General features: G+C 34.0%; 1 protein-coding gene and 1 long non-coding RNA gene across 5 annotated transcripts in view; both read right to left on the bottom strand.

Moving 5' to 3' along the window:
• Positions 1 to 4,806: 4,806 nt before the first annotated feature.
• LOC145284819 (uncharacterized) lies at positions 4,807 to 9,294 on the bottom strand. Its single transcript, XR_013868895.1, has 2 exons — positions 8,657 to 9,294; positions 4,807 to 8,615 (listed from the first exon to the last, which is right to left on the bottom strand). It is a non-coding gene; the product is annotated as an uncharacterized LOC145284819 (long non-coding RNA).
• Positions 9,295 to 10,626: 1,332 nt separating this feature from the next.
• LOC145284817 (organic cation transporter protein-like) overlaps positions 10,627 to 22,469 on the bottom strand; it is a 101,183-nt gene continuing 89,340 nt past the window's right edge. For all 4 annotated transcript variants that reach the window (XM_080133780.1, XM_080133781.1, XM_080133782.1 and 1 more), the window contains exons 10-11: positions 16,768 to 16,840; positions 10,627 to 14,293 (exon numbers count right to left, since the gene is read on the bottom strand). In XM_080133780.1, coding sequence (XP_079989906.1) covers positions 14,159 to 14,293; positions 16,768 to 16,840 — 208 coding nt within the window. In that variant the 3' untranslated portion in view covers positions 10,627 to 14,158. The remainder of the gene's footprint in view (positions 14,294 to 16,767; positions 16,841 to 22,469) is intronic.

Raw genomic sequence — 22,469 nt, 5'->3', positions numbered from 1 at the left:
TGAACGTGATTAAAAAACAAACAAACAAATAATACAAATAAAACAAAAAATAAAAAAAACTTTCTTTTTTTTTACACAGTGATCACCACTTATCAAGGCCCGGAAGCCACTCAGGGATAAGGGTTATTGCAAGTACATTACGTTAGTGTGGAGATTTGATGAAGTGTTTACTTAAGGGGGCGGTTCATTAGGAATTTGTTAACATTGGACTTGAAGACATCCAAGTTGTAATCCGGTGGGAAGCAGGCAGACGGAACAGAGTTCCACAGGCGTGCAGTTCTAAGAAAGAAGCTTTGTTCATGGAATCCGCGTTTTGATTTAGGCACAGATATAGAGTGGGGGAAATTTTTCACAGTGGATTCAGCTAGACGGGTGTTTTTCGTGCAAGATTGGCGAGGGGGGGACCAGAGATTGGAGTTCAGACGAGCACCTGCCATGGAAATAACGATAAAACAAGGATAGGCTCTTCTGTGGGAGAGAGGTTGCAGGGTAGAGAAAAGGGCATCCCCCACTAAGCCACGAAGTCTATTTTGTACTCTGTCAAGGCAGGATAGGCTGTTTTTAGCAGCTCCTGCCCAGATATGGCAACAGTATTCCATCCTTGGACGTACTTGGCTTTTTTATTTTTAATAATACAAATAAAACAAAAAAAAATTTATTTTTAATATAAATAAATTTTATTTTTAATAATACAAATAAAACAAAAAAAAAAACAAATAATACAAATAAAAACAAATACAAATAAAAAAAACAAATAATACAAACAAAAAAAAACAAATAATACAAACAAAAAAAAACAAATAATACAAATAAAAAAACAAATAATACAAATTAAAAAAAAATAATACAAACAAAAAACAACAAATAATACAAACAAAAAAAAATAATACAGACAAAAAAAAATAATACAAACAAAAAAAAACAAATAATACAAACAAAAAAACAAATAATACAAACAAAAAACAACAAATAATACAAACAAAAAAAAAACAAATAATACAAACAAAAAAAATAATACAAACAAAAAAAACAAATAATACAAACAAAAAAACAAATAATACAAACAAAAAAAAACAAATAATACAAACAAAAAAAACAAATAATACAAACAAAAAAAAAAAAATAATACAAATAAAAAAAATACAAATCCCAGATAATATTTTAACAGATTAACAACAAAATTAAGAATTTCAATTCAACCACTGAAAAAAATAAAATCTATTCTCAATAGATACAAGTTTTTTTGTTTTTTTTTACAAAGGATCCACCACTTATCCAGGCCCGGAAGCCACTTGAGGATAAAGGTTAAATGGGTATACATAAGTAGTGGAAATTTTGTAAATTGGGTTACTTAGGAGGGGGGTCATCAAGAACTTGTTTATGTTGGACTTGAAGACAATCAAATTGTAATCAGCTGGAAAGCAAGCAATCGGAAGAGAGTTCCACAGTCGTGCAGTTCTAAAAAAGAAGCTTTGTTCATGGAATCTACGTTTAGGTTTAGGCACAGATAAAGAGTGGGAGAAATTATTGATAGTGGTTTCAGAGAGACGGTTGTTTTTAATGAAAGTTTGACGAAGGGGGAACCATAGATTGAAGCTCAGATGAGCACTTGCCATAAAAATAATGATAAAGTAGAGACAGGCTCACAACGTCTCTCCTGTGGGAAAGAGGTTGCAGAGAAGAGAAAGGGCATCCCCAACTAAGCTCTGTGAAGGCAGTATAAGCGGTCAAGGGGAACATGTCAGTCATTGTTAGTAGTAGAAATTTAGTAGATTTGATTACTTGGATTACTTCAAGAATTTGTTCACATTGGACTTGAAGACAACCATATTGTAGTCAGTTGGAAAGCAGGAAAACGGAACAGAGTTCCACAGGCGTGCAGCTCTAAGAAAGAAGCTTTGGTTGATTTAAAGAAAGACAATTTTGCATTTATTTTTGAAAAAAATAAATGCAAAAAAAAAGAGAAAAAAAAAGACAAAAAAAAAAAAAGAAAAAGAAAAAGACAAGCAAATGTTATAACCCATCAACTTAGTGCTTCATACCAAATTGATAATTGAATATTCTTCAACTTGTGCTCATTCTTATTAATCCCTAACTTCACATGGAATGGATACCATAATACTTAGTTCTCAATACCTTATCAAAATAAAGCTATTTCAGCCAAAATGACTCAGTAGTTTCCAATAAAAAGTAGAGTGTACAGACAGACAAACAATAAGAGAAATCTATCTATAAATTCGTTTTTCCTTTGTGTGTATCGATATTCATATTAAAGACCCTCTTTTCTATTTATTGTATTTATTTGCTTCCCCACCAAAGCAAATCAGGCACAAGGCCGTTTTTAATGTGGGGTAAAAACCAGTTCCCTTAAAAGTAAGCAAAAAAGGGGGCACTCTGGTTACCAAAAATAATAATTGTCCCAGTATAGAGGGTTTCCCCTCCATTGACTGGGACAAATTATCTTAAGTGCAGCATCTGCAGAATAGATACTACACTTTGATCCCGGTCCGAAGGCCAAGAACAACAGAAAAAAAGGCAAGGTATTTATTTGCTCCCCCACTGAGCAAATTAGGCACAAGGCCGATTTTTAAAGTGAGGAGTGAAGGGGAAATGGGGATCAACTCCCCGGGGAGTAGGGGAGCTGGATAGTGACAATTGGTATGAAGGGTTGCCCCTACATTGACCAAGGTCTTATATGTGGGGTTTCCCCCACATATGGTCTTTGCTTGCAGTATCTGTTCCGGCAGATACTACACTTTGAGATATTAAATCTTTTATTCAGGCAAAAAAAAAAGAACATGAACAAAAAACTTAGGGACAAGGCCAACTCAAAAGGGGGGGAGCAGATGGGGGTTGTTGGTCATCCTTGTCACTCTAGAACTAAACAAAAGTTTCTCTTAGCTAGAATCTTCTTTCACCATAATACCGCATTCGCCCTTGGGGACGTCCTACTTGGCACCCAATTGTTTAAAACATTTTTTATTTTCATGTAAAGACAAAAAAGATAACAATGATGATACGATAATTCATTTGTGCCGAGGGCGGGGGGGGGGGGGGGAAGGGTGGTTAGTAGGACCCTCCCAACCTCGTCTAGTTAATAGACCGTCTGTTTCACATGGTTTGTAAAGGAACCTGAGCTCCTGCAGGCCGGTCTCTAAGCGGGGATGCTCTATAGATGGGACGAAATGGAGAAAAGAAAATTTTGTGGGTGAGGGATGGGGAGTTAGTGACTGATTTCTTTCTCTCCAAGATGGGTGAAATTTAGAGTGAGGGGTAAGAAGAAAAAAAATTGCAGATAGGAGGGGATGGGGATCTTGGAGGCTTCCTACTTGAGGATGGATAAAGCATTTACTCGGCTAGCTAAGAGGCTGAAAATGGATTATGCTTGACGGAACTGCGCGTTCCACACCTAGGCAGGGAACACCTATTCAAACTTGGCTCCTTTTCGTACACACAAACTTTCTCATGTATCCATCTTCTGTCAAATGCCGCACGATGTAGCCTTCTTCTATCACATCTGATCTTCACCTGTAGTTGGTGTTTAAAGAAAGCGATCAGGTCCTGATCAGAAAAAGGCAACACACCCCGGCCACCCTGCAGACGCGACGTCCAAATCACCATTCTCGCCACGGCCAGGATTGTAATGTAGACCATTTGTCTTTCCCGGTCCCACGACGGTCTCACATTGTCAACGACATTGGATACGGTAATTGGGCGAGGATGCTCGGGATCGATGCGAGCCGTCACCTCGCTGACATACGACCAGTACTGGCGGAGTTCACGGCAATCGAAGAAAGCGTGATCACTCGTTTCTACGGCCGTTGTCCCGCAACGGGGACAAGCAGGTGACTCCAAAAACCCAGAACTGCATTGTATGTTGTTAAGTGGAAGTGCATTTCAGGCCAATCGCCAGGTCAGAGAGAACTCCGAATTGTTCAGATGACTCGAATCTGGCGCCCAACTCCACGTGGAGCGGATCTTACTCTGCTGTCAACCCAAATGCGCACATAGCGGGTCGGCGGCGGCCCTCCTTACTAGATCCCTGTGGAGTTCCCTATGGATAGCAGTCACAAGGTCGCTGGACCTCGGTAGTCGTTTTAGCACGGCTCAGCACTCTTTCAGGAAGGCTGAGTCTCCTCGCGGCCTGCGACGACTCTCGATAGCGGGGTCGAGAATAAGGTCGGGGAAGGTGGCAGTAATCGCGGGGTGCCATAGTTGATCTTCTTGAAGGTGGTTGCTCAGGAAGGCCAGCCTCTCGGTGCCTCAATGACACTTCAAGTCTGGCATTCCCAAACCTCCCTCACACCAACATTAGAAGCAGACCTGTCTGCTCACCCAGTGTCTTCCTCTGTCCCAAAGGAGGGAGGACAAGAGTTCTTAGGTGTTGTGCAGGCAGGGGAAGTACGGCCAGTCGGTAAAGGATGAGAGGGAAGACGTATGTAGCGCACGCCTCAGCTCTAACCTTTAAGGAAAGTTTCCTAGGAAGCCACGCATTTCTTCACCCTCAACTGGGCATTTTTCAAAAGGGGGTGGAGTCGCTTTTTTTACCAATATTTTCGAAAGTCATCCCCTATTTTCGATTGTCTAGCCTTAATTTAAACCTATGTCACTTCCGGTTTGACGGTGGTTGTAACAGCAATGACGTCACGTTTTTTTTTTGTTCTTTTCCGCGGTACAGGTTCAAGCTTGCCTTCCTACTACCACATTTTTTATTTTTTTGCTTAACACACAGCTCCAAACACCCGGGCAACGCTAGCCACCCATGCTAGTATATATAAGTTTTAAAATAAAAACAAAGGTCATAAATGTTGTTTTTAACAAGATTCGATTTATTACATCAAATGAAATGTACATTTATGCTAAAAAAATAAAATATTTTATTTTGAAAACGAGTTTGGTCATCAAATTAATTAAAAATTGATTATTCCAATAAAAATTGATTTTATTAATGACTTTTTAGAATGGCATTTCTCAACTGGTGTTCCTTGGAACCTTGAAGCTGTGCATAGTTTTGTAGGTACAGATATGGCAGCAGTTAACACAACTAAGAAAAAGCTCATTTTCTTTAACAATTGTAAGAAACATTTTCAACCTTAATTAAAAAAACAAAAACAAAAAAAAAAAAACTCACATCTCATTGCTTTGGTTATAAGCACCTTACCTGAGAGTCCATCATTCAAAACTTCTCAGCCTAACATTCATAGATAACATGAATTGGAACAAATATACAGAAGACATTGACAAGGCTGCTGCAAAGAAGATGCACTCCCCCTACTAAGCTAGAAAATGTGCCAGTATCCTATATTTCTACGAATCCACTGTTCGCCTATGCATGGAGTATTCAAGGCCTGGAGGCAACTCGAGGATGAGATTTAATGAGTGTACAGTAGTCAATGAGACAATATCTTAGTAATCATTAGTAGTAGAAGTTTGGTAAATTGGATTATTTAAGGGAATGGCTCATCAAGAACTTGTTTACATTGGACTTGAAGATGACCATATTGTAATCAGCTGGAAAGCAGGGAAATGGAACAGTTCCACAGGCACGCAGTTCTAAAAAAGAAGCTTTGTTCATGGAATCTATGTTTAGGTTTAGGCACAGATGAAAAGTGGGAGAAATTAATGATAATGGTTTCAGATTGATGAGTGTTTTTCATGAAAGTTTGGCAAGGCAGGACGATAGATTGGAACTCAGATGAGCATTTGCTATGAAAATAACCATAGAGCAGACACAGGCTTGTGACATCTCTTCTGTGGAAAGAGGTTGCAGAGAAAAGAAAAGGGTATTTCCTACTAGGTTACGAAGTCTAATTTGAACTCTGTCAAGGCAGGATAAGATGCTCTGAGCAGCTCCTGCCCAAATGTGGCAACAGTACTCCATCCTAGGATGTACTTGGCTCTTATACAGGTAAAGAATTGCATCAGCAGTGAGATATCTACTCAAGCAGTAGAATGATCCCACCATTTTTCCAGCGATGTTGGCAACGAATTTGATGTACATGTTCCATTTCAGATGAAGAATAAAGGTCAAACACAGAAGCTTCTTAAAACATGGAGTCTCCCCAAGACGAGATTATTTTTGTTTACTAACCAAATAGAAAAGTTACTAGCCAAACCCACATGATTCTTGGAATATGACACATTTGGGCTGGTGCACCAGCCACTAGCTTTTCCCTTTTGAACAGGGTGCAGAAGGAGTCTCTAATCTAATATGTCAGTAATAGTCAGCTAATGTACTTCCTAACTTCCGGTGTGGCTGCTACCGAAAGCAGTTATTGTGCTTCAGTATTTCTATTGTGAAGTGATTTATTGAAATAAAATATAAGAAAAGGACATTATTGAAAAATACAACATAAAAATGAACAAAATTATAAAAAGATAAAAATAACTCAATTAGCCTATTCGTACTTTTAATAACAAAATTTAAAAAAGTAAGTTTATATTTTGTTTGAAATTTCATAAGAAATATATGTTTATCTAATATATAAAAGGCTATATGTCATTCTGTCTGTCTCCATATTTTCAAACTATCTCCTCCGAAACTAAAAGTCACAGAGTGGTGCTAGGGATGTCAAATGATTGGAATTTTTATGGACCGTTCTTTTATGGATCTTTAGATGGTTAAAAATAGATTTTAAGGGGGTCAAAAATGGCTTATAATTGAAAAAAATCGTTATAGATTTTGTACATTTATCTTAGTTTATTTTTAATCAGTTCATATGCTTGTTACGTTGATACATGGTAACGTGGTAACATCACCAGCTTTGAATGCTCCAGTTTTGGTTTCGATTCTAGCTGATGACACCTAAATATCTTTTTTGTTTTTAAATTTTGAAATCACGACTATAATAATATATACGAAATCTGAACAAATTGAAATTTATTTAAGCATATTTTATAACCATCGGGTTATATGCCGGAGGGGTGGGGGGGTGGGGGACTACTAGTTCATGATAAAAATAGAAGATTTGTATTTCTTTAGAAAAATTATTTCATTTGTCTAGCATTGATATTTTTTGCCATAAAATTTGAAAATTAATTTAACAGATGTGAAAGAATATTGCATATAACACATCTGATTAAAAATATTACGCAGAATCCTAAATGCAATTTGAAACCACCATTATTGACTTTAGATAATGTTATGAATTGTTAATATGCAGTTACTTGCCCTTGGATTTTTCACAACATTTAAACACGCAGAATTTTTTACGTGTACAATTATAACAAACTGAAAATTCTCACTGAAAAAATGTACATTTACTTTAAAAACCAGATTTTATTGAACTATTTTTAAAAATAAAATTTTATCTATTTTTAAATAAAATTAACAATAAAAAATGAATAGATTGATCGTAGTTAAGGGTAGGCTGAAGACTCCCTTTTTCATTGGCTATTAAACCAAGATGTAGGGAGGATGCTACTACAGAGTGGCCCACTTAAAAGTAGCCCAGAAAATGTAGTAAAGAGGAGAAACATTCTTTTATTGCTTAAATTACCCGCAATGTTATAAAAGATGCTGCAAGTGCTCCCCGTTGACATCTATTCATTTCTGGGCACGTTTGACAACGTTTACAGATACTGTATGTAGACCTCTGATGGATCATTCTCCTGACAGCGTTGGTAATGTTCTCCTTTAGTTGGTCTTGATTGTGAGGATTATTTGCACAAACTTTTTGTTTTAAAGTCCCCCAAAGATAAAAATCGCATGTCTGGGGAACGTGGTGGCCATAACTCTTTGCTTATTGTTCTCTCATCTGCAAATATAACAAACTCGTGTCAGTGATCTGTGAGACATGTGGCGCCATCTTGTGGGAAAAAGAATTTCATTTTGTCTTGTGGTGTCAGTTGGCCATTAAACTGTTCCAAGATGCATAGATAAACGTCAGTGTTCACAGTTGATAAAAAAAAAAAAAAAAAAAAAAAAAAAAAAAAAATTGGGCCGACTATCTTACAAATTCATTAGAGAAAGATTAGAGAGATTGGGCTACTTTTAAGTGGGTCACCCTGTACTTTTCGTGGGTTGGATCACTTACCAATGTATTCTCAGCTTATAATGCTGAATGTTTACCAAGAAATCATTAAATGTGATTTTATTTTATTTTTTTTTTTCTTAAGTCATTGATATGATTTGACCTAAGATTGAACCTCAGTCTTCCAGCCCATTAGTGGACACTAATATGCCATTTAAACTGGTAAAATTAAAAGCTTCAATATTTTGGATCATCTATAATAAAAATACCACCTGTCTGTTTAAATGCATGTATGTATGTTTGCCTAAAACTTTCAACAGAGGCAACGAATTTTCACAAGATCAGTATTGTTTTGAAGCTTGGCACTTCAGATCACAAATATCGAAAAATTGACCAAAAACATTAATTCCTTCACCCTGAACTGGGCACTTTTCTACAGGGAGCGGTCGCTTTTTTTTTTTTTTTTTTTTTTTTTTCGATATTTTCGATTGTCTAGCCTTAATTTAAACCTATGTCACTTCCGGTTTGACGATGGACTCAACAGCAAGCACGTCATGTTTTTTTTCACATTCTTTTCCGCCTTCGGTGTATGGGTTCGAGCCTCCCTGCCTACTAACACTTGATTTTTTTTGCTCAACACACCTCCAAACATGGGGGGGGGGGCAACACACACACACACACACCTCCAAACATAGGGGGGGGGCAACACACACACACCCCTCCAAACATAGGGGGGCAACACACACACACCCCTCCAAACATAGGGGGGCAACACCCCCCCCCTCCAAACATAGGGGGGCAACACACACACACCCCTCCAAACATAGGGGGGCAACACACACACACACACACACACACACACACACACACACCCCTCCAAACATAAGGGGGCAACACACACACCTCCAAACATAGGGGGGCAACGCCGAGCACTCAGACTAGTATGAAATAAGCAATGATTAGATTGACATTTTTCAGTAACAGCCAATTTTTAAAAACTTACTTTCAGTCGATTTGAATACACACTTGTTTTTCAGATTTTTACATATTTGAATTTTTTAGATGACAGATTATTGTTTATGTTATTTGAATTAATCAGACTAACATTCTCATCTTGAGTGTTATTTGCACAACGTTTCAGTCTATGTAATCTCCGACCTTCTTCAGGTCGATAAACATGGCGACTTGCACACCTGAAGAAAATCAGAGATTACATCGACTGAAATGTTGAACAAAGAGGAGAACATTAATTCGATTGATCCAAATAATAAAAACAGATTTTTATTAAGAAAAAAATGTTTTATTTAAAAAAAAAAAAAAAAAAAAAAAAAAAAAAAAAGGGCGTTTATTTACAAAAGTTCTGTCAAAAATGACAAATGTGTGAATTAAAAAAAACAACAAAAAAAAAAAGTTTTAAGCACATTTTATCATGCACATATTTTTAATTAAAAAACAAACTTTTTATGAATAAAACTTTAAATAACTCAACTTAATCAGAAGTTCAAAAATCGAGTATTACTGATAAAAAAAAGAAAAGAAAAAAAGTGATAAATATATTTGTAAAAATTCTATTGGTGTAAATACATATATATATATATATATATATATATATATATATATTTATCACATTTTGTTTCACAATTTTTGAAATGAGGATTGATAATTTGTAATATTCAGACTACTATTCTCATCTTGAGTGTTATTTTCACAACATTTCAAGCGACCTTCAGGTACATTATTTTGAACTCGGAAATCTTTGTACCAAACTCCAGAATCTTTATGGAATTTTGAATATAACCCTTTATTTAATCCACAAGGGGTATTTTCCTCTTGTCCATCAGCTATGATCATATAGAAGTCTTACGAACCTCTGGTCTAACGGATATATAAGTGCTAAGTAATAATCAGTTCTAAGTTCTGGAGGTTGGCGGTTTGAGCTTCAGTGTGAGCAATACAATTACAAATTACTACACTCTTATACTTTGTCACCGCTGATGGAATGAGAGCAAGTTATTCTTGTAGATTCAATAAAGAGTTCCATTTAAAATTCTGTAAAAATTCTTGAGTTCAACAGAAAGATCGTCAAGTCTGACACGAAGCATCTAAAGAAAGTCAGAGGTGATAACGGCTGAAACATTAAAATAATATTATAGATAAGAACAGTAGTCTGAATAATCCAAACAATACAATTAGTATATATTAATATAGTACACGTTATAATATCAGATTTTACATCTGTATGGAGACTTCCTTTCCTTAGTTGGCAACTATATCATTAAGATATTGACTGTGTTTATAATACATCAATTTGTATTATGAAAGTCACTGTGCGTGTGTGTGTGTGTAAGTTCCTTCCTCATAAGTTCCAAAATGGCTGAGTTCATCTTTTGCAAATTTTACACAAAGTTAATTTATATGTCTGGCAGTGTTCTTAGATATGTTTTGTACAGAAATCCACCCGATAAGTATCAAAAATCGAAAAAAGAAATCGAATCTTGAAAATAGTCTTTCTCTTATAGATAAAAAAGAATTTTTACAGAGGGAATATTCTTTTTATCTATAACAGAAGAAAAGACTATTTTTAAGATCGTCAAGTTCAAATATCAGCTGACATGATATTGTAAACAAACACAGACAGAATTTGATAAACGACATTATTTTATTTATTTTTTTTTTTTTTTGTGAATTAGTCCACCGGGCAAATTATTCCTTGTAATATATAATAATCACTACAGGATTGCTTCTATAATAATTCATATGTAATCTGCATAAATTAAAATGTCAGGTGTGAGCGTATTGTATGACCGGGTAAGGAGCTAGATTATATATATATGACGATGATGATGACAGCAAATTCGTTTTTGAATATTGCCATTACTTGATATAGTACACATAAAAAAAATATATATACAGAAACATGAAAACAAATCAGTGGTGGGCTGCACAAAAGGTGGCTTTTAAGCCCTGCCAAACTGGCATTCTTTGGCACACATTGTGCAGACATGTGCGCCACTAGCAGCACGTTCTTGATGGTCACTACTATGTATATTCAAATGCCGCTTTAGACCACCTGCTGTTTTTCACGTCCGCCCGCAGTTGACACAGGTTATCTGGCAACATGAGACTGTTTTGTGGCCCACTGCGCTGATGTATATCGTATGTGATTATATATATATATATATATATACACACACACATCCATATGCTTATAATTAATAAATTGTTTAATAAAATAATTCACTTCGTATAGATACCATTATGCATTTGTGAAGACTTTAAAACTTCAAGCAACTTACATCAGTCGAAAAATACACTGAAGATAAATTTGTCAATGTTTAATTTTTTTTTTTTCATAAAATTCAACTCAAATCAAGAATAAAGTTTCCATAAAATACATTTTATTTTTAATGCAAAATTTAAAATGTTTATTTTATTTATACATTTTTCAAAAGATCTTGTATAATTAAAGAAAAAAAAAAAAAAACTAACATGCATATTTTACATAACTAAAAAATATGGTCTGGTACAATAAACTAAATGAATGCCCAAAACGAGTTTAAAAAAATAAAATAATCCAAATTCAAAGCAAATAACAAATTTTTGGTCAACATTTCTTTTTTTTTTCATTTCCTCATCAATCTATTATATTAATAAAATGAAGTCGTTTTTCCCTCTTTACATTCACTCATTATTCGACTATAAACACAATTGCAGCAGATAACTCACCGGTACTTTTCTTTTATTGGATAAATTTTTCATCTCAGTCTGTCATTAATTTTTGGTGCTTCTGCATTTACTGACCCACAATTTCCACAAAATTGGTTCAGGTTTGCTCGGCAGTGGCCGAAAATAACTGGGAAATGCCGGCCAAATGTTCCTCAATTTTTAACGAACGCATCATCTGTTTTTAACTAATACGAATCTATGAAGGCTGTTTTTTTTTTATAAATTAAAAGAAATAAAAAATTTATTTTAATCACGTGGGTTAGGATTAATCACGTGGGTTAGGATTACATGTTTGTAATTTTGGGTTAGGATTAATCACGTGGGTTAGGATTAATCACGTGGGTTAGGATTACATGTTTGTAATTTTGGGTTAGGATTAATCACGTGGGTTAGGATTAATCACGTGGGTTAGGATTACATGTTTGTAATTTTATTCATCGTATTTCCATGTTTTTCCTTTTTATCATTATAGCTTTTTCATAGCAGTCTAATGTTTTGTGATCGACCGCTTCCAGATTTTTCTTTATTTTTGTTTTTTAATATAGAGAGAATTCTGGTTGATTGGTTGTTTTTGTTTTACGGCATATCAACCCTTTTCGGGTTATTTAATGCCGAATCCAAAGATTTTGAAGAAAAATTTTTTAGTAGAATATATTTGTTGTTTTCAAGTCGGTTTCTATTTAACCCATAGTTGGAACCCTAACAGGTACTACCACTCCGGGTCAGAGTGGACCTGGGAGCAATGGTAATTAAAGGGTGGCTCCACACTCCCCAAAGCCCACAAGCTGGGGCCTCACCACTGGATATAGTTTAAGGTCATATCCAGGACCCCCATTGAGGGACTTTTACCCTCTGCAGGGAGGCAGTCGGTGTATTCTAATGCCCCACCGACAGGGACAGAGAATTCTGGATAAGCACCAAACATTCTAATCTAAGTATTCTGGTTAATGTAATTTCATAAATTATTTGATTATGGAGATTTATCTCCAAAACAATTGTAGGAATTTGTGACATGAACACTTGGCGTGAGTGGAGACCCCACATTATTATTATATGTTTGGACAGAAGAAAAATTACACTACAATTCTATCCCCAAGGCAAGTCCATTTTAGTTAAGGTTTTCATGTCCGAAATGATAATGACATCATAATGAAATCTAAAAAATTACCTTTTTTTTTTGTATTGTATCTTGTGTTGAAACAATTAATCAGAATCGGGAATTAGAAAAATTAAAACTTTTTGGGTATCGGAATCTGTATTGAAACAATTTGTGCCTATTTTCTGATGCCATAAACGATTCCTAGATCTTTCACTGCTTGGAGTAATAATGCAACAAGAAATATTTATTGATTTTAAACTACCAGTAAAACTAAAATCAATAGATCACCCCCCCCCTCTCCACAAGTGTAGTTTTACATTTGAGAAAATATCTGCACATTTAACTTTGTTTTTTTTACGGTAATCGGGAAGCGGCGGTGTGGGGGGGGGGGGGCATAGCCCTATAGTTAAATATTTAGAGATTTATAAGAATCAAAATCGGTAGTTGTATCTGAATCTAAAAAAAAAATGTTGGAATCATCCCATCATTAATTGCATCTTCAGCGATTAGGGGATTCCATTTAAAAAAAAAAAAAAAAAAAAAAAAAAAAAAAAAAAATGAAGGGCGATAACGAATGTCATCATATTTGGATTAGCATCCGTTTTACTTGCTGGCATGTGTTGGATGGTGAACATGGAATTACCATAATGTGTTATATATTTATTTTTTTGTACTTGAGAAGGGGGGGGGTACTACTTACTAAGGCCTAGAAGCCACTTGAGGATAAGGATTAATGAGTGCTAGGTAGATGGTGAGACAACACCATGATGGTAATGGTGAAAAATGGGTAGAGTTTAATTGTTTAAGATGATGGCTCAGAATTTATTTACATTAGATTTGTTATAGTCAGCTGGGAAGCAGTCCCACAGCATTGTGTTGCGCAGACAGACCAGTTCCAGAAAAGAAAACTTTGTTGATGGAATTTTTGTTGACTTTTAGGCACAGATAGAAAGGAAACTTGTTGACAATTGTCATGATTAGACGAGTATTTTCTGCAAATGTTTTAGGGGGTGGGGGAGATTGAAATTCAGTTGATCACCTGCCATAAAAATAATGATAAAACATAAAAACTCTTAATATCTCGTCTGCAAGAATGATTCTACCTTTTAAAAAAGAATTTTTCATTATTATATTCAGTTTAATGTTGGACGGTAATTCCTTTTAATATTGTGAAATAAATTTATAAGATCCAAATTTTATGTAGAAAAATATAAACTTTAAAACTCCGCACTTATTAAATTTTAATAATAAAATCCAAATTCAGTGAAAATTTTCATAGTTTGTAATAATTCCTTGGGACTCTAACTAGTGAATTATGGGGAAAAAAAATGCAAGGGCAAGAATGGAGCATGCTGGTCCGTTACCAACTTTCCACTTGTTTCACGCTGCTTGGTAATGGCTTTAAATGAGTCTCTGGCAGCACCAAAACTAATAAAGCTCCAATCAACGTTAATACCCCAAATATGATAAGAGGAACCATGGTATCATTTTTGGCCTGAAAAAAAGAAAAAAAGGGGAAAAATATTTTTGAAATTCATCCCGAATAACAAAAAAAAAATATATAATAAAAATAAAAAATAAGAAAGAATAGTTTAAAAACGGTTACACAGAGGTTCTTATTTAATTGTTGGATGCTAATTTCAGATATGATATTCATTTTCAATTATCATGCAATACATATATAATTCAATATTTCTACATTAAAGAGAAAATGTTAATGAAAATGTAAGAAATCATTTAGAACTAAATACAATGCTAACAATTTTTTTTATTTGTTCAGTAAATGCAAACAATATTAGTAATTAGTTTGTTGAAGCCCCTTTGTGGTGGTCTCCATTTGTTGGGGAGACTGACTCCATATCAGAATAAAGATAGAATTTATCGAATACATTTAAGCAAGAACATTTAAAAGGATAGTGTAAGAGTCGAGTTACATCTATAATATAAATCTCACCTGTCTGTATGAATGTATGTATGTTTGTAGGTCTCGCAAAAATGTTTGACAAAGGTGACGGATTTTCACAAGATCGGTATCATTTTGAAGCTCGCCCCCTTCAGACAACAAATATCAAAAAATTGGCCAAAAACATTAATTCCTTCACCCTCAACCGGGCACTTTTCTACAGGGAGGGGCTGCTTTTTTCGTCGATATTTTGGAAGACATTGCCTCTTTTCGATTGTCTAGCCTTAATTTAAATCTACGTCACTTCTGGTTTTGCGATGGGCGCAACAGTTAACATGTCACTTTTTTTTCATTTTCTTTTCCTCCTTCACAGTACGGGTTCGTGCCTGCCTGCCTACTACAACTATTTCGGTCACATCAAACCTATTTCAATGATATTTTCTTCATTCTCAAAATATAACATGGTTGCATTTTGTAGTTAACAGATTCAATATTTCTACATTAGAAACCATCGGTTAATGAAAACAAATCATTTAGGAACCAAATCTAATGCTACATTTTTTTTTTCAATAAATAAATCAGATATTTTGGCCAGATCTAGCCTTTTCCAAGGATATATAAACATCTTTCATTGTCAACATATGACATTGTGCCAAAGATATCCAACTTTGCCTGGCGTTTTTTGGAAATGTTTTAAATGTCCTGAAGTTTTGTTAAAAAAAAAAAAAAAAAAATTTTTTTTTACACCACACTCAAAGAAAAAAATGCACCCTACATAAAAATCTATTCCCTCCATTTTTCTTTAAATAAATCTTAATATTTAAAATCAACGAATAAAACAAACATCTCAAATTACATAGGTTTGTTAACAAATGACATGTATTTTCGCAGTCAACTGGTGTCGATTGAAATGTGTCCTGGTTGAATCTCTCGGTTTCTGGGGTTTTTATTCCATAATTGTTATGTGTTTTTAACTGTCCTGATTTGTGTAGAGAAATGCTGGATACATGTTGTACAGTTAATGAATTCAATATTTCTTTATTAGAAATTAGTTAATGAAAATGTAAGAAATCATTTGAGAAACCAAATACGATGCTTGAACTTTTCTTCAATAAATAAAAATATAAAAGAATTTCAGCCATATTAAGCCTTTTTTTAATGATATACAGAGATTTTTTTATTTTTTTTTTGCTTTCTTTTTCATCGCGCCTTTTCCCTACATATGATATCCTGCCGGTATTTGGAGATGACTGGAAAAATCTAGCATCGAATTTGGTTCCTAAATGATTTCTTACAGTTTTATTAACCATTTTTGATGTAAAAATATTGAATCTATTAACTTTACAAAATGCGACCAGCATTTCTCAACACAAATCAGAACATTTAAAAACAGGGAACAATTATGGAATAAGGATCCCAGAAGCTGAGAAACTCGCCCGAGACACATTTCAATCGAAACCGGTTGACTGCCAACGGTACGTGTCATACGTAAACAAACATACACAACCCGAGTTGTTTTATTCGTTGATTTTTAATATGAAGGAAAGATTTATTTAAAGGAAAATGGAGGAAATATGTTTGTTTTTTTAAATGTAAGGGTGTATTTTTTCTTTGGGTGGGTGAAGGAGTTGGATGTAAATTTTTTTTAACAAAAACTTTTAATAAACTTTAACAAACGAACGTAGAGATTGTGATTTAAAAAAAAAAAATGAAATGAGAATTTTGGATGCTCACATTTCCTGTCTTCAGTGAGTGAAGGAGAAACCTTTCTAGATGTAGATGGGCAAACAAAAACGGCATCGATAAACAGGCATCCTTATTCTCCGTTCACCAGCTCCAAAAAGAGAAAGACATTGCTATCCTCTTCTCCATGGTTTACTTTGAACTTCCCGACATGTAGCCATAATTCTAATTTTCAACTTCTAGCAAAATTTTCCACTTCTCTGCTTCATTTTAACCTTATACAGAAAATACCGTATTTAACATTTTTACACACTCAAGTCTAATATTGCTACAGATGGACAGATTAGTAACCCTAATTCTGCACTAGAGTTGCTTATACTCACTAATAATATTACAAGTGGCGCCAAAATGCTTCCAAGATTTTCAAAGAGAGATGCAGAGCCCATTGCTTGGTTTCTGGAAGGAAAAAAAAAGAGAATCAATATATTAATACAAGTATGCTTTGATTTTTGTTATGCCTTAGTATAAGTAAGTGGAAGGCAGAAAGTAAAAAAAAAAAAAAAAAAAAAAAAAAAAATGGAAAAGAAGGATGAATGTTTATAATGTGGCCATTACACTCGAACCATGTCATTATATTTCTGATCTGCACATTGTCTTATACTGTCACAAAGAAACATGCAAAAAACAAGAAAGAAAGAAAAATCTGACTCAGTAACATTTATTTGTGGTTCTTCCAAATTAACGCATTTCATTATCTTTCAAAAATCTTTTTTTACAACACTGCCATGTAACATGCTTTATTTTTTTTTTTTGTTTAAAGTCTCTCTCCACTGCCACTTTACACCGGCCTTAGTCAGTGCTTTCTCTCCCTCATTTCACATGTTCATCTTCCAACATGCAACTTGCTTTTCTCCTTGACCAGGTGGTGTATTTTTTTCTGCCTTTTATTTTTCTCCTCCTTTCCGTGATGTCAGCGTGTGCACACTTGCTTAATTTACATATGTGCTAAGACGACTGCTGCGAATATTTCTGCTAGTCAGCTATCCTATGGCTGCTGCTGATTTTCTCACATGCATACCATACATGCTATATGTTACATATTGTAAAAAAAAAAAAAATTGTTCATTTAAAAATATCAACAGTTTATAAACAAAAAATGGTTTCCCTTCATTAAAATAAATTTAAAAAAAGAAAAACTGAAATGTTATCGCATCAACATTTTTTTAAAGAATTAAAACATTTTAAAAATAAAATTTTTTTATAACAACTGACATTTTTTTTTTCTAAATTTTTAAGATGAAAATTGATAATTTGTATTATTCAAACTACTGTTCTCATCTTGATTGTTATTCGCACAATGTTTCTGTTATTATAATCTCCAACCTTCTTCAGATGTATCTAGTCGAATTTGGGAATCTGCACAGAATTTTGAATAGGACCCTTTATTTAATTCAAGGCAGTAGCATGCTCTCGTTCCATCAGCCATGATTGGGTAGAAGTTCTAAGTAATTTGCAAGCGTGTATTTTTTTTTTTAGTGTCGCCCGCACTGAAGATTGAGCCTTTAAAAAAAGGCCTGACTTACAACTCAGTTTTACTAAGTACTGTATCCAATTTATCATGGATCCTTGCAGACAAATCTAGGATGAATTTTAGAAACCTTAAACCTATTTTGTTTCTAGATGAACCTTTAAAAACAGAAATAATTTTAAAATCCCGGTAGTCTGAATAATCCAAATAATGATTTATGACTGACATCTCTTTTACAGAAGATGTTAGATATTCAAATAGAGGAGTTCGCTAGTTCATATATAAATGGTGAGATTATGTGACGGGAAACAGAGTAAAGAAGAGGGCAACAAATGCTTACGATGATTAGGAAACCAGAATCGTGAGAACAAAAATTGTAAATGCAACAAGACATGTAACATGGGCTAACAAGCTTGTAAACTAAAAAAAAAGCTTATGCTTAATAAACTTTCAGACGTTTGGTGTTGCTGTCATGTCTATCTCCTACCCATTTTTTTAATATTATTTTATCTGTTATTTTTGTAAAATATTATATCCTTTTTGTACATTTTGTATTGCATTTACGTCAATTTGTTTCTTTATTTTCATTAGTTTTTTTTTCACAGTCGCATATGTACGTGAATAAAATTATTCTAAGCATAATTCAAGCAGTTGTTAGTTCTTTCATGCATATCAAGAGGCTAAAGGAATCGCAGCGGGTGATGCTGAATAATGCTGCCCTGGAAATCTTTAATGATGTAGCAATTTCTTTAATGTGTCAGGTTTATGAAGAAGCCTCATTGAAGGAAGATTAAATTAGAGTATTTTCAAAACTGGATTCACTTTTCTGCGGACTGTTATCCTCATCTTTATAGCTGTTTTTTCACCAGGTTTTTGCCAACTAATCCTCTGGCCTTATTCAGGTGGTTAGCCGTGACAGGATAGGAATGTTGAGTTTTCTAACTGTATCCCCAGTAATTACTGCCTTCCATAGTTGTCTCACCATGTTTTGGCAAACTAATTCTCTGGTCTGCTTTGAGTAGGATTGAAACCAATATCTTCAGACAATATTCACCTGGAACCATAGAGACTCAACGCCTCTATCCACTGCACCCCACTAGTAATTACTGGAGATACAGCTACAACACTAAGCATTCCTATCCTGTCGCCGTTAACCACCTGAAGAAGACCAGAGGATTAGTCGGCCAAAACATAGTGAAACAGCAACTATGAAGATCAGAATAATAATTAAAAAAAAAAAAAAATATATACACAATTATGAAGTCTCATAAGAGACGTTGCAAACCTGTCTTTGTTTTATCGTTACTTCCATGGCAAGTGCTCGTCAGAGCTCCAATCTCTGCCCCCCCCCCCTCCATGCCAATCTTTCACGAAAAACACCCGTCTAGCTGAAACCACCGTCAGTAATTTTTCCCATTCTTTATCAGTGTCTCAATCAAAACGTAAATTCCATGAACAAAGTTTCTTTCTTAGAAGTGCACACCTGTAGAACTCTCTTCCGTTTGCCAGTTTCCCACCTGACTACAATTTGGATGTCTTCAATTCCAACATAAACAAATTCCTGATAAACTGCCCCCTAAAGTAAGACACTTTATCAAATCTCCATTACTAACGATTACAATATTATCCCATGGATTACTGTACATGCAATAACCCTTATCCCCGAGTGGCTTCCGGGCCTTGATAAGTGGTGACTACCATGTAAAAAAAAAAAAAAATAAAAAATTCTCAAAGGATTCCAAAAAAAATAAAATATATAATACCTTTCAAAACTGTTTTTGGTAGATAAAAACAAAAATAAATGGTTACTGTACAAACTTACTTAAAACGAAAAATTTGATGTCAGTTATATATACACAAAAAAAAAAACTTGTGTACTAGTTCACAAATTCAGGATCTATGAAAGAATTTTAAACTTGAACACTAAGAGCAACCAAAATACTCATTCAGAACCAAGAGAGGAGGGTGTTAAGAGTTATTGACAATTTTTCAAATCATGTTCAAGTGTACTTGTTATGCAGAGGTGCACATTTAGAGCATATCACTGAACAGAGATAAAGCAAAAAAATGTTAGATGTTTGACTAAAACTTAGAAGACAAGTCAGGTACGGACTTAAACTTATTTATAATAAATATGATTATACCACAGCCACCGAGATATAGAAGGCCTGTTAACTGAAAAATGCCTGCAGGCAATGTAGGTAAGATTTGTTAAACTGTTACTGTCGATACTATATGATGGCATTTTTAAAAAGAGCGTTAAAACATGTTAAAGAAAAAGAAAAGAAAGGAACCCAATTCGATTAATAATGAAACTGAACTTTACTCAATATAAAATATAAATATTATCTATGTAAAATTACTTAATTTTAAAGCAATATACAATCTAATACTGATAAAACTGAATTATGAATTTAGGGAACAAACAATTAAAGGAGAAACAATTCTTGGCCTTCGGGACAAGATCACAGTGTAGTAGTATCTGTTCTGATGCTACAATTCACCTTTTCTGTCCTTGGCAGGTGGAGGAGAAATCCTTCATGACTGAGAATTTTTATTTTTGTTCTTATCCAGAATGCCCCTTATTGAGGAGCTGGATTTTCCCCACAAGATTATATGTTGAAATATTTAAATAACTATTACTTTTAATACAGAAATTATATTTAAAGTTTTTGTTTTCTGTTCTATGATCATTTTTTCCATAAAAATGTGTAGCATATTTTCATCAGTTACATGGTTAGGAATCCTATACTCCGCTATAGTCTTTATTTTCGTATCAGTGCAGAATACATGAATACGGAAGTGAAGTTCACATAACCACTAAAAGACAATCATACCATAATGTGAGCATTGGTTAAAAACTAAGAAAATATAGTAAACATCTACAATATTAAATCAGGGTGGTGGTGAATTTCGGAAGGGATAGTATTATTATTTCACTCACTAGGAGTTGTCTCACAGGCTATCATCATTGATTGCTCACTGGCAGTAACCTGTGGTATTCGCTGGAGATCGAGTGACAACAAATCTTCCCAGATTTCCAATGTTCTCCACCTCTTGACCACTTGTGTAGATGATTGCACGTTATCGCAACAGCCGTTAACTATTGATTTATCGTTAGCATCGGTCATTGGCTTTTGGGGTTTGGGTGACAAAATGCCTCCCCAAGGTACGAGATTTGAACTGTACACTTCCAGTGGAGATCTGGTTAGTACTCTCCCACCTTGGACTTTCCATCCTCTCTTACCCTTCACAACTAGTTGGTGTGGCGCCAGTCGATGTCATCTACAATTTTTTTTGCCATTTCATGGAGAACGTGAACACTGCATAAACGAGTTTTAATTTAATAGCTGCTCCCTGAGGTTTTCTTTCACTTTCTTCGTATATATCCCATACACTTTTTGTAATCGAACGTGTATTTTATTTTTTGAATTGTTTTTTTATTTCTTTAAATTAGATTCATACTTTTATTTTGTGTTTGTTTAAAAACAAGCATGAAATTTTTATTTTAATTTATTTTTATTTTTTCCACACTAAATATTTTTATTTTTTTGTTACATTTATTTTTTTCATACATATTCAAATGATGTTTTTGACCTTTTTTTTTTTTTGCCTCAAATAGTACCTTCTGAAAAGTTTTTGTGATTAAATAAACCAATGAAAACCTTTTGCATTTGCGCTTTTTAGGGAGCAACCATTAAATTAAACCCCGTTCATGCAGGGTCCATGTTCCCCATGAAGTACCTTGTTTTTATTATTGTTGTTGTTATAATAATAATGATGGTGCTTGTGCAGTGTACGCACCGTGCTATATTTTAGATAGGATTTTCAAGTTAAATTAAATTTTATGGTATCTTTTTTTTTTCCATTAAATTGTTAGGTGAAAGTGCACAATTAAAAAGCCCCCCCCCCACCTGTTAAGAATGGCTTTCTAAATAACATTATTTCAGCACGGTACGTACACAGCACAAATACCAAACAATATTTATTTATAAGATAAATACAAGAAAATATGTTCACTAAAATTTTAGTGTACTCTTTATTTTTAGTTCATATCAAAACTTTAATTAAAACGGATTAGTTAATGAATTTTTAAGATGAATTTGTGTTCATATGTCTTGGGATAGAATAGAGAATTTACTATTTTATTTCCCATTTCAGTTATGTAAATTATTTACAGATAAAATGTTATAAAACAAACAAACAAAAACTTAAGTTTTAAATATATTTCAAAGAAATAAATTACGCCCGGTGCTAAAATATTGAATTCATTGATCGTTTTAGTTAAAAAACAAAAATAAAACAAAAACACTGTTGTGAAAAATGTTTCTAACTTTAAAATATTTAGAAATACTCAATGGAAAGTTTTATTTATTATTAAAAGAACGGACTGAAAAATATTCTCATAAAAATTTTGTTTTGCAGTTTAAAAAATAAAATGAAATATTCGACTTTCCTCGATAGAAATAAAAGTTCAAAAACGAGTTCACTTACTGTTATATTTTGTTAAATTAAAATTATCCCAATGTGCAATTATATAATTATCCAAATGGAGAA

This window comes from Euprymna scolopes, chromosome 9, assembly GCF_053919585.1.
Source record: "Euprymna scolopes isolate OS-2025 chromosome 9, ASM5391958v1, whole genome shotgun sequence".
NCBI lineage: Eukaryota > Metazoa > Mollusca > Cephalopoda > Sepiida > Sepiolidae > Euprymna > Euprymna scolopes.
This window is presented reverse-complemented; position numbering and strand designations above follow the sequence as displayed.